This window comes from Hirundo rustica, chromosome Z (genome assembly GCF_015227805.2).
Source record: "Hirundo rustica isolate bHirRus1 chromosome Z, bHirRus1.pri.v3, whole genome shotgun sequence".
In the NCBI taxonomy this organism is placed as follows: Eukaryota; Metazoa; Chordata; class Aves; order Passeriformes; family Hirundinidae; genus Hirundo; species Hirundo rustica.
Genome location: NC_053488.1, coordinates 18280188 through 18293403, shown reverse-complemented (window position 1 = coordinate 18293403; position 13216 = coordinate 18280188). Strand labels below are relative to the sequence as shown.

General features: G+C 34.5%; 1 protein-coding gene across 7 annotated transcripts in view; it reads left to right on the top strand.

Moving 5' to 3' along the window:
• NIPBL (NIPBL cohesin loading factor) overlaps positions 1–13216 on the top strand; it is a 149603-nt gene that overhangs the window by 93600 nt on the left and 42787 nt on the right. For all 7 annotated transcript variants that reach the window (XM_058423982.1, XM_058423981.1, XM_040089202.2 and 4 more), the window contains one exon: positions 12275–12457. In XM_058423982.1, coding sequence (XP_058279965.1) covers positions 12275–12457 — 183 coding nt within the window. The remainder of the gene's footprint in view (positions 1–12274; positions 12458–13216) is intronic.

The following is a 13216-nucleotide window of genomic DNA, read 5'->3' as shown; positions in this document are numbered from 1 at the left end:
AAGAGGTGTTGTCTGTGTCATTAATTTCTTGTGCTACTCCTGTTTTCTATCTACTAACCTGTTTATATAAACTCTAAAAAGCCTTAATAATAATTTGTGATGTATTTTACATCTTTATAAGATATTAGCCTCCTTATTAGGGATTTCTCTTTTTCCTGAAAATAAGAGCATTGTCCCTTGTCCTTTTTTGAGGTTCAAAAGAGGCAAAATTTCATTTTCTAATAATAAGTATGTAGAGTTAGCCATAAAACTATGATATCTTTGTTCTCAGTTTAATCTGAAGCTTTCAGATTATGTTCTTGATAAGAAAAGCTAAAAATTTTCTGATGGAACTCAAGTCTAGTCTCAGTATGAGAGATTTTGAATTAATTTTTATGTGCAGAAAATCAGTTACTAAAAGTCTTCAGAACAAAAGGTAGTGCATGGGTGCCTTCCAAAATGTTTCTGAATTCCTTTTTTCTTCTAGTCTGTATTATATGTGGTTATGTATGTAGAATGCTTTAGTAATGTGTAAAGGTTTAAATGACTTTTGGTGTGATTCTAGTAGCCTTCATAGATGAACAATGCATTGATTTCAAAGTCTGTTTTATAATTTCTCCACAATGTTTTTCTGCATTTTTTTTCTTTCTGAATTCATAATTTTCTTGCATTTCTTGCACTTTGAAATAACTTGGGATATGTTTTTCAGGGGAAAAATGGTTTGAATCTGATATGAGTCTTTTTACAATTGTATTCAGAATAAGGTTCTTACAATACTGCATACTAGAAATAGGTTTCATGAAAAAAATAATGTAACTATTTTTATGTTGCAAATCATGTTTTGAGTGTTCAGCAGGCAGATTTTGGAAAAAGTGTGTTTGAACTGCAGATTTTTGATGTGTATACTTAGTTATGGTTTTGGTTGTTTTTTTTTTTCTGGTAACTAACTTTCTAGAAAACATTGTGCTAATTAACTAGATGAATACCAGTACATATTTTGAAAAGGTACATATTTTATAAATTTATCTCTCTTTATAAGGCAAAGTCTATTTGTCAGCAGCTAACGGATATAGATGTATTCATGCCACTGCCACAGTGTCCTCAATCCAGCTGAAATAGTGTTCACAGTTTTACTTGGTGCCATTTTTAGTTATAAACTTTTTAATACACTAGGAAATGTAATTTCCATAAACCTTCTATTAGTTCTTCCTATACTACTTAGTAGATTGTAACAATTCTTTTCTAGTGTTGCCTTTTAGCATCATTATTCAACTTCTCACATGCCTCTTATGCCATGTAGCTTAGTATTTTACTTTCTCTTATTTCATTACCCTTGTATCTCTTGTCCTTTCTTTTTTGCTTTCTCATCCATCCATCCCTCAAGAAAATGTCTTCTCCTGGCTTTGCCATGTACAATATCATTGCTATAATTTGTCTGAAATGCAGTTTAAAGTAGGGTTGTTCAGCTAGTTCAAAACACCATTTAGAGATTCTGTCTTAAGGGGCTAATTCCCATTCATTACAAAACTCAATAGAATTGACTCATGTTCAGCTACAATTAATTCTTTGCAAACTGAAAGCCTGTACAACTTTTTACATTGTTTTAGTAAATTTTGATTTGTAAAATTGTGCCTATATTTGCATTGGACTTCAAAAAGGCAAGGTAACATTGTCACCAAATTTTATAGATACGTTTGAAATTTTATGAGAGGAGTAGCCACTGTATGTGACCATTAATATTGAATCAGTCCAAGCGTCCCTTTTGGCATTTACAAGGAAGAAGGAACTTTTCTCTCCTTCTCTCTCTCCCCTGATCTTTGAACATTTTTCTGAAAGATTCAGTGTATCTCAGAGGAAAGTTAGGGATTTTTTTCATAGTATTTGTTACGGGGTCTTGTGTTGAAGTCTTGTGGCCAATTTTGTCCCAGTCAGAATGAACTGTGACATTTTCTTTGTCTGCTTTTAACATCTGTGAATGCTTTTTATCTTGGTTTTAATGCAAATGTATGATGTTGTGGGATCCGTGAAACTTCTCTAAGCTTGTGCCTGCAATGAGGAGTTCATGTTTGCTGTCCTTTCTTTCCAGAGCTTTAGTGAATACCTTCTCTGCTGCTTTTTAGAGCTATGCTCATCAGCTGTGTTGGGATGGAAGCTGTTAGCAGCTTCACAGTTACTGCATTCTGAACAAAACAAATTTTCCTTTGTTAACTATAAGGAATGAGAGAAACTGTAAATGTCTGTGTAAGATGTCTGGGTGGGTTTGTAATAAATTTGAAGGATTGTCTTTGCAAAATAAGCATCTTTTGGATCTTCCTATATCACCTAAAAGGGGTTTATTGTTTTAAGGGGAAAAAAAAAAAAAAAAAAAAAAAAAATCAGGTCTGAATGCTATTCCTCCATTGTGTAGATTGTTATGGGATTTCATTAACTTCACAATATAGAACTGAAGACATAAGGTTTTGTTGCTCACTACAAGTCTTCCTATGTTCCCTGTTGCTCTGATCTGAAATTTGAGTAAAGACTTGACATTTCTTTGAAGATGCTCTTCATATAAACTCTTTACAGGATCAGCTAAAAATCTTACTGCTTAATCATCTTTGTATCATTAAAAAAAATGCTTCTGGATTCTTCTGTGTTCTGTGCTTATATGATTTGTTTGGGGGTTTTGGTTTGTTTGTTTTTAATTCCAGGTGATTTTTTCAGAGCCTGTAGTAACTCTGATTTGGCATTTGTGTAACACGACAGTCTGTCTTTGGCTTTTAGCACTGTTGGAAATAGTTTCACTTGAGAAACAGCAATCAGTTATCTTCTAGTAGTGACAAGAAAGGGAGTATTTCAGGATGAAAAGCTGTATCCAGATTGTGTTGGCTCAGTTGGGTGAACTTGTGATACCTCTCACTGACTTCTAGTTAGCAAGCCAAGCTACTTAAAGATGCTTTATGGTACAGATGAAAACTGTGGGCAGAAAGGAAGTACCAATTCTAAACCTTGTTTAAATCCTACATGTACAGGAATTCTGTAAAGACAAAATTGGGTTATGGATGTTAGCATATCAAATTTTAGAGTTCGCACTAATTTGTTTCTAAAATAACAATTTCTTAATGCTGAAACAGACACCCAGAAATCAGAGGGACCATAAGGAAATAACTGGAGTAAAAACATATTACCCTGGGAAGGGGAAAGTTTGAAACTCAGCTTGCTTCCCATAAATTTTGCTTTTGTAAAGGCTAGAATTGTGAAAATCCTCAGGTCCATGTATCTTGAATTTGAAATCACCGTCTTGAAGATCCTGGTAGCAGGTGTATTTGCATGTACTAACCTGCTGACCATCTTGCGTGTGCATGCAGCACCAGGTGGATCTGTAGAAAATTATGCCACGTTTCAGAAGAAAAAAATACTGTATTTTAGCATTTTTAGCAGAAAATTTATAATGATTGTTGTCAGCTGAAATGTTTAAAACCTTCTTCAAACTAAAATTTAATTGTAATTATAGAAAAACAGCTATGACTTTTATAAGAGTTCTGCAGTCTTTTTGTTTTTCTCTTTTCTGATATGTTAATGACTATGTCCTCTGAGCTTAACTAGACTAGAAGAGGGACTGGCTCATCCTTGTGCCATTAGAAGTATTTCAAGATATGTTTGGTTTGCAGAGCCATTTTAATATGTACTTTGTTCATTAAACCCTGTTTATTTGGAGTTTTTTTCTGGATAAAGAGGTTCACATTTTGAAAAATATCCCAAGCATTGTTTAGTTAAAAGTCTAAACGATATATAACTTTTTAAAGTCTAGGAAGATCTGATTTCTCCAACATGCTTTCACTGGGATGGTTTTGCTCCTACTTGCAGGGATTTTTAAGGTATTGTGTGTTTGTCCCATTCCAGAAAGTAGCTGGTATTTGTGTGGGCATTGTACATACTCTCTGGGGCCTTCATTTTTGGTCCTGTTTTTTCAGAAGTAGATGTTGGGTAAGGTGGTACACAGCAGCAATCAGCCACTGCACACTGGAGTAATTCCTTATGTTGATCTCTCCTGGTAATAGAGGTGACATTTTCAGCACAGAGCTTTGCCTGGTGGCTGCTTTCCTGCTATTTGTTTCTACTTTAGACTTTGCTACTAAGGTAAATATTTTGATTCTTGCTCCTACGGTATTTTTCTGGATAGGAAGACTGAACTTTACGTGTGTCACATTGAATGCTTAGCAGTGACAATGAATTTGACCCAACCCTCTAATTTCATTATACTTGTTCTGAAAATATGATGCTTGGACTGCTTGCAGATTTAGGAGAGCATTGTTTAATTAGTTGATTTTTGAAAAATTACTTTGGCACATGTAAGTGATACGCATTTATTACCTAATTTGTCAGAAGCGTTTCTTGTCTGAAACTGCTCTTGGTTCATGGACATGGATGCTTGATTGAGTTCCTCTTGCTTCTGGGAAAGCTAAGGCTGTTTCACATAAATAATTTTTTTGAAACAATGCACTGTAACGTGTAAATGTGGCCCATTGTGTCTGATGTCAATTACAGTATGCAATGCAGACTTGTTCATGTGTCTAAGGATCTAGAGGTGGTTATTGATCTCGGCTTATGTGTTGGGATATGTGCTTCAAATTTTTAGCTTGAATTTTCTTCTAGTTGGAGGGTAAAATAGACTAAATACAAGTGACTAAATACATTAGACTAAATAGGGTAAAATAGACTAAATACATTTTCATGTAAGAAAATTTAAACTGTTTACTTGAAATTTGGAGTTTATTTTTGTTCCATGGGAATATTACCACCAAACAGAAAAAAAAAAGTATGAAACCTTTTTTGTCTTTCAAATTACTAAACTGTGTTTGCATTGAATAACTTTGCCTTCAGTACACATTCTGTTTAATTATCTTCCAAGCAATTTTCCTGTACTCTTTTATTTTTAAAGCTAAAACATCAACAATTTTTGTTGTTGTTCCTTATGTAATTGCTAGCTTGAAGAAGCAAAACTAGTTGCTTCATGCAATATTTTCAGTGATAAGGACTGCTTCATGCAATATTTTCAGTGATAAGGACTGCTTCATGCAATATTTTCAGTGATAAGGACTGAGAATGTTTCTGTGCAATAGTAAGAAGAATAAGCAGGTCTTCTTGATGTGCCTAGAAGTCACAGATGAGATGTAAAATAATGGCTTTTGTTTGCTTATTCTCTGCAAAAGTTTTGGTTGTATTATATTGCTTATATAGAAGTTCTTGTTTTATGAGATGAGAAATTCTGAGGAATAATCTGATTTTATTTAATTAAGGTCTTTTGTCTCAGGCTCAGTAAACAATCAGAATCCATGGCTGGAAAAATACATTAGTCATAAATTTCGTATGCCACATATTAATCATTGCAGGGTCAATTAATGGTTTTGGTTAGAAATGATCTTAAAGATCATCTCATTCCAACCCTCTGCTATGGGCAGGGGCACCTTACACTGGATCAGATTGCTCAGAGCCCCATCAAGCATGGTCTTGAAAACTGCCAGGGATGGGGCACCCACAATCTTTTTGGGTAGTTTGTTCCAGTACCTCACCACCCTCTCAGTAAAGAACTTTTTTCCAACATCTAAACTATGTCTCTTCTCTTTTGGTTTAAAACTGCTCCCTCTTGTCCTATCACTATCTGCCGGTGTAAAAAGTCACCTTCCCTCTTTTTTAAGCCTCTTTTGAGTACTGAAAGGAGTTTTAATAGAAGAATATTAACACATAACGGCATGCTGAGTTTTGCAACTCTACAAAATACCTTAACTTCTTAAAACAATAAATTAGTTGGCCTAAATTTCAATGCATATGTTCAAAAGCAATGACAGCAAAAGCCAAAAGCCTCCCCCAACACTGATTCATAAAAGCAAGGGAGTTTGTGCAGCTTTACATTATTTCAGTTGTCAACATTGCTGCTTTTTACTCTGGGTGCTGCTTTATTTTTTGTACAGCATCTTGGAAAAGTAGAGTGGTCTAGCCTCCTTTTATCAATTTCTATACAGAAAGTCAGCAATACGGCTAGCAGTAAGTTCCTACATAATCAAATAGCTTGAGGACATCATTGATGCCAATATAAATGTGAGTTCTCTTGGCATCTTGGGACAGTGTGTGTTGGATATATTCCCTACTCTCTGCCTGGATATTTCAGAGTTCCCTTTTGAAATCTCTTCCCTCCTTCTAAAAGTGTTCATTACTTCTCAGCATATTTTGTGCTATTGTAAAATTATTTTTGCATCTATGTTTCTTAGCTGTGGTTAATGATGACTTCTGTATCATGGAATTATTCTGTTGCTGTGTCCAGATCTTTCTCTGACCGGCCTGTCTGGGTCCCATTTTTCAAGGCCAGAGCTAAGGACTGGAGTAACAGCAAGGAGTCTGAACCTTTTCTTTTTTTAGGCTGGGAGCCTTTCCTTTGTGCTGCTATTGGGACAAATGAGGAAGAATTGTTTAAAAAAAATATGTTAAAGCTGGTTGCATGAAATGTAGGATGTACTTCACCGTAACACTACCTTTCTCCATCCTGCTAAATTGATTGCAGCAGAGAATTCCTGTGTGTGCAGCCCCTTGGGTGGTGGTGAGGGCATCTCAGTTTTCCACCCTTTTTCTGGCATGAGTGTATGTAAGGTGAGCTCTGGAGTTACCCCTTCATATATATAGTCAAAAGATGAGGGTAAAGCCCTCAGTGGAGGATTATATCCTTTTAGATACATCCTGTAGGATGTAGCTGTATCCCTTTCCATAAGCTTTGCAGCAGTGAAGGGGAGAGGGGAGAGGAAAGAGAAGAGAGAAAAGCTGCTGGTGTGGATGTACTGCTCAGTTTGTTTTCACCAGAATTCATTTGATTATGTGTTTTTCAGCTGATGGTAGGGTATTGAGATAAAAGTGGAACATCCATCATGAGCGGGTATGTCCTCATCAAAACTTAAATTCACCTAAAAAATTACTGGGATTTCCCTTCTGCTCCTGAAACTGTTCAGGGCACAAAATTATGTTGGCAGTCCACTGGCCCCCCCTGCAGCCTATAAAGAACACACTGGAGCATTTTAAGGGAGAACCTGGTGAAATGATATCATTAAACTTGCACGCTTGAGAAAGAACCAAAGATTTTTCAGCTTTAGCCAGCAACTCTTAGTCAATTTATAGGCATTCATGTGGCCCTTTGCATTCCAGTGCCTAAATGCCATGCTGTAATAAGAGTTAGCTATTTTAGAGAAGTACTTCTATCCTTTCTTCCTTTTTTTTTTCTTTTAGCTCCTTATCTAAACCACAACCATATCTGCATGAGTATTTGCTGTAGATTTAACCTTCAAGTCACTGCTTTTGTAGCTGCAGTGACATAGCTATTCAACAAGATAGCAGCACTCTTCTTATGAAATAATGGTATTTTATTTAATTTAGCACAGGTTTGAAGGTTGGTTGAGCTAATCCAGAAAAAAACTGCTTTCCTTCCCACATATATATGCCTGACATAAGAGGAAAGTTAGACTGTAAGCTTTTATTAGAAAAGGGAGGAATATCCATTATCAAATACTCAGGATATTTAAGGAAGGTGAGGTAAATTCTCTGTGGAATTAAATAACAGGAGTGGATATATTACTCATCAGCAAAATAAGAGAAGTCCAGTAGCAGGTAATGTCTTTTGTGACAAAAAAGGAACAAGAAAAGTGCAAAACTGAGCTGTAGTCAGTCGGGGTTTATTTTTAATGTCTAAATGGAGGTGAGTGACAGTTCTCTAGTACATAAATTCAGTGGTCAAACTTCAATTACTAAACATTGAGAAATGTGAAGATTCATATCCTCACCCCAAACAGGTGGCATTATTCCCCTCTCAGACCCTTGTGTGTTCTTTCATATAATGTCTTCACAGTTAGAAAAAGTTGCATTTTAAAATCAAGATGTATAGAGAGATTACTAATAGGAATTTGCACTAACTGCAGTTTTGCTTATTGCAGACAATTAGTACACAGAAATTTAAAAGATAATGTTTGTATTTTCACTGTATTAACTGTCTCATAGTTATGAAAGTAACAATTCAGAGTTTAGATTTCTAACTATATTTTAATCTTGATGGCTTGTATTTCACAGAAAACTGTACCAAGATCTGATTTAAACCATACATTTATTTTCCAGTTTGGAAAGCAAAGATAAGTTATTTCTGAGAAAATAAAAGTTTATTCATGTTTGGTTTGATTTCATGACAGGAACAGCCTCTCTGATCTTGGAAAGCTCACCTAAGCATGAGTAAGAATCATCCTTTTTTCCATAGGTGCTTGTTTGAAGTTGTTACATGAAGCCAGGTGAAACTGTTATGAACACAGATTGATATGTCAAAAAATAATTGTGTTATCCATTTTGAATGGACACAGCAAAAGTGCTGTGGAATAGGAATGCTACCTTTTCTTAAATGCTTAACCTCTTTGAAGGATATCTGCCTGGATCAGGAGGATCTACTTGACTTGCAAAGTCAATACAAGGTTATTGGATTCTCCTAAAGATTACATATGCATGAATATTAGCCAAAGCTGTTCTTCAAAGTTGAAGCTGCAAAACACAATACTGAACTGTGAATCAAATCTGTTCTATTCCATTAGTTTTTTAAGCTATATGTGAAACTACATCCTCTAGATATTTATAGAAATTTTTCTAGTACACATAGTAAAACCCTCTGTGAAGCTTCCCAGACTATAAGATATGGGACCAGGCTTACAGACTAATTAATTTCTCACTGATATTCTGTGATTGATCTTTAATTGTATTATACTTTGTAAAGAAATGCTTGGTGAGAAAATACACAATCTTGAGGGTCAGTGGACGTTGAGTAGTAAATAAAGATTCATTAATATCTTTCCTTATAAACTTTTTGATTATAGCAATCAAGCAAAACCAAGAATTTGTTCTTCTCTGGCAAATTACTTACAGCATTGCATATGTTTGGAGAAGCACTGTAGAAATGACTGTTCATGTATGCAGTTCTTTGAAATTAATTGTACTTCTGTGTCTTCCCTTCAGTCTCACCAGTGTGGAGTTTATTAAAATGCTCTTCCTGGCAGTAGGAAAAAGATTTTGTTATGATGGTACTTTTCTTCTGGTTTGGGGGTTTTTTTGGGGTGTTTGTTTTAATAGTTGCAGAAGTTTTGAAATTATGTGAAAATTATGTGAAGAATACAGATGCCTATAGTCTGATCTCAAGCATATGGTGTAACCTTATCACACACTTTGCAGAAAATAGAGTTTTTCCTTAAGTTCTGACAGTTCTTCAGCAAGATATTTGGGGACTATATTAGATTGTCAAGTAACTTTTTAGTATAGGTACTTAGTCTTTACTATTTAAAAAGCCATGCATCCTAGAGTCAAATATAACTGAATAAAGTGAAGACGTGGAAGTAGGTACTATGTCTTAACAAACTTAGCAAAAAACTTGGAAAATTGAAAGCGATTGTACTTGGATTTGTAGATTTTAAAAGAATTTTTGCTACATATTCTATTAATTGTTTTAGAAAAGTTTCCCATAAACTGAAAAGGCATTAGCATGTGCTTTATAACCTAATTCTAATTGCCGTGTAATTGGATTCTTAGATGAACTCAATTCTTGTAAGTATTTCTTTACCACACTGAACAATAAAATAGTGCCTACATTATAAAATAGGAGATATTAGAGAAGGAATTTAGTAAGATATTTCTAGTGACTTTTGGGCTGCCCTGACTCAAGGTAGCATAATTAATAGAGTAAAATAAATGCTAACAAGCTCTTAACTTGACCAAAGGTACAGAATATCCCTGATTTTCTTCAGAACTGATGATAAGTCCTTTTCCATGTATGTTAGAGTTGTGCATGTGTGTACAGTCATGCTTAACTCCTTTGTACCACATAAGTAAAATTATATATTTGATTGTTTACAATCCTCAGCAGCTAAGAAAACTGGGTATGTGGCACCTTACTTTAGGGAATGTTGTGACAGAAAGAAAAACTTCAATGATATCTTATAGAGAGCTTTATAATAATTCTATTTGTTCTCTCTTCTGCTGTTCCCTACTTGTATAAAGTAAAGTTTACGTATTTCCTAATAAAAGAAAAATGGGTAAGCTTACACAGTAATCTGAAATATCTGTAACATGAGAGAGTACAAATCAAGCAGTAGTTGAATTTAGCACTCGAGATAATAGAAACTTGAAACTTTTGAAACAGAAATAAAATTAGTTTTACAAATATTTAAAGTAGTCAAGCTTTTTCATTTATGCTTAATGAATGATGTGATTTTTTGATTTATATTTAAAGAATTAGTACAAAATGAAGTCAGTGAAAAAGAAAGCAAGAACAGATATTCCTAGGAGATAATAGAATACCCTATGGGTTTTGTTTGTTATTTGAGGATTTAATGCAACTTTTGTTCATTTACTTGTAGCTGTCTTTTGCAATGTTTTTGTTTGGCCAGATTAATTGTAGACTTCATGCTACGTGTGTAGTCCTGCTGATTTTAATGAAATTACCAATGGGCATAAAATTGAAAATACACATTAGCGAGCCTGGATTTACAGCCCTCTGAATTTCATTTGTGGAAATTTTCTTAGAACTTGTATATGTAAATTTTTCTGCATTCTGAGGCTGGATGTAAGCTCCTCGTGCACTGTATAGGCATACAAAGTATGGGGACACAGTGCTCAGATGCACAGCTCTGCAGCATCCAGCCAGGACCTGACTGTCATCCAGTCAGCTGCTGGTACACACAGAGGAAATGGTCTGCCCATGCTACTGTACTTCTACCTGTCTGAGGTCAAGTGCATAGCCAACAAAATTATTCACTAACCAAGAAACACGGCCAACCACACCAAGAAATGTTCTGTTTACAGCATTTTTTAAAAGCAATATTGGTAATTCGGGTAGCTTTGGTACATGGTGATTGTATAAGGATGACAACCTAACACAAATAGGTAACAGTGAGTGCAATGTGAAAGAAGCAGGGACAACTTTAACAATCATTTTACTTTGTATATGTTTCACTATGTTGCTTCAAAACCCCCAATATTTGTTAAATTGTTTTTAAGATACACTTAAATGAGATGACTTGCAGAATATATTTTTATGCTGGAATCTCATAGTAAGACTCTTATTAAAGATGTTTGAAGAGAGAAAGAAAAAATCCAAGGACTTTCTTGCATTAGAAGTTAGGATAGTAACACAAAAATGGAAATAAGTTTTAGAGAGTTAGTGTAGTGATGTAGTGAATACAATTTAAATGTATATTATCATCCAGGAGATAGGGTTTTTAGAGTAATACGTGTGTGTAGCAATTTGAAGGTGATTTCCTATCCAAATAATATAGTATGCATTGGGAAGGAGAGAGAGGCACTTCTGACAAAAATGTTTCTTCTGTTGCTGAAAAATGATTAACAGTTCAGTGTAGTCTGACAACCTGTGAATCTGTGTAATAGGGTCTTTGATAAATTTTAAAAAAGACTTTGAATAAACAAACCCCAAAGAAATACTTTTGAATTAATTTGGTTTCCTTGTGTCTGTTGGAAAATTTTTGCCTGTAAATCTTCATTCTGAATACAGATGGGTTTAATTTTGGTTTCAAAATTATGAGAATGGTGATATTGTCTACCTATTTATCACTGTGGAAAAGAAACCTGGTTTGTGGTTCAGCTAGCTGTTTGTCTGTATTAAATACAAATGTTTCAATTTTGTTTGGTAAAAAAATCAAGTGATAATTTGTGTTGCATCATCAACCTACCAGTAGGAGGTAAGAAAAAATCTGAAGGAAAAGCTGAGTTGTCAATGATTTGGCCTGTATTTAGGGATATGATCCCACAAGTTTTACTACAGGTTGTCTCTCTTTACTGGAAAAGGGAATTATACTGTCTTTTGTACACTAATTACTATGAATGATAGTAAACAGAAATGTTAATGAGGCAGTAAGAATTCATAATTTACTTACGACTGTTAGAAGCCCTGATAAATTCAGAGGATGAACTGAAATAAGACTGAAATCTGTGGAGTAGAGCAAGGATATCATTCTACAAAGGTAATTCAAAAGGTGATTCAAAGGTAATTCATTTTTATGACTGACAAAATATTTTTTTGAAGGAAGTGTGTATGCAATTTATTGTGTTGTTATTTCAAATTGTAGTGTGAACTTTAAAAAAAAGGCTGTCAAATACATTCAGGTATATCTAATTGTGATTTAACTGATTGTTAGTGGTTATCCTGTCAACGGTTCCTGAGAAAGGACTGTAGTATTGGGCCCTCTTTTTTATCTTCAGGTTCACATTTGCTCTTCTTACTCTCCACTAATAGGTAGCATAGATCAGTCAGTGTTAAAGGAGTTGCCTCCTGAGCTCCTGGCAGAAATTGAATCCACCATGCCACTTTGTGAACGTGTGAAAATGAACAAGCGCAAACGTAGCACAGTTAATGAGAAACCAAAATATGCTGAAATCAGTTCTGATGAAGATAATGACAGTGAAGAAGCTTTTGAATGTAAGTAGTACATAATTCTGTTCCTTAAGGTAAAAAAAGCTAATATTCTGTTTTTACAAAAAGATACACATTTTTTTTAAGTTGGCTGCCCTAAAACATATTGCCCCAAATTTGCTGTCTTGACAACTGCCAGGCCAAGAACCCTTGGTTCTCTTTTAAAAGAAAAGCTACTCAATTGCAATTTGTCATTCAAGATTAAAAGCAATGAGTTGTTTAATTTATTTTCCTGGGTTTTTTCCTGGAAACTGCTCCCTAGGTTCTGGGGTTTTTTGCCTTTCAATTGTACCATAAAACATTTCTAACCAGATCAAAGAAAGATCCTCTAAAGAAGCACAGAATTTACATACAAATGTCTGCAGATAGAAATTTTATTAAATAAATTACTGAATTATTCTTAGTTTTATTGATAAGAAAAATGAAAAATACCTTCTTGAAATTTTCTGACATAATAAATTGGGAATCATACTACACAGAAGTTTCTGAAAATATTTCATCTAGTATTTCTCATCATATTCCTTGAAAAACAGAAGTTGTTCTTGATGAATTCTCAAAATACCATTTGCTGCTTCTGTTATTCTTGCATTTACTGTTTTCAAAGGAAGGGAGAAAGCTTCTATTTAGAATTTTGATGTGCAAGTGAATAAAGTTCTTAAGAAAAAAAAAAATTGTTATTTGCCTCTAAGTTAGGAAGGCGTTTCCTACTTGGTGATACAAGTGTAGTTGTTTAATGTCTATGGTTGTACAGTTAACCAGCACTGG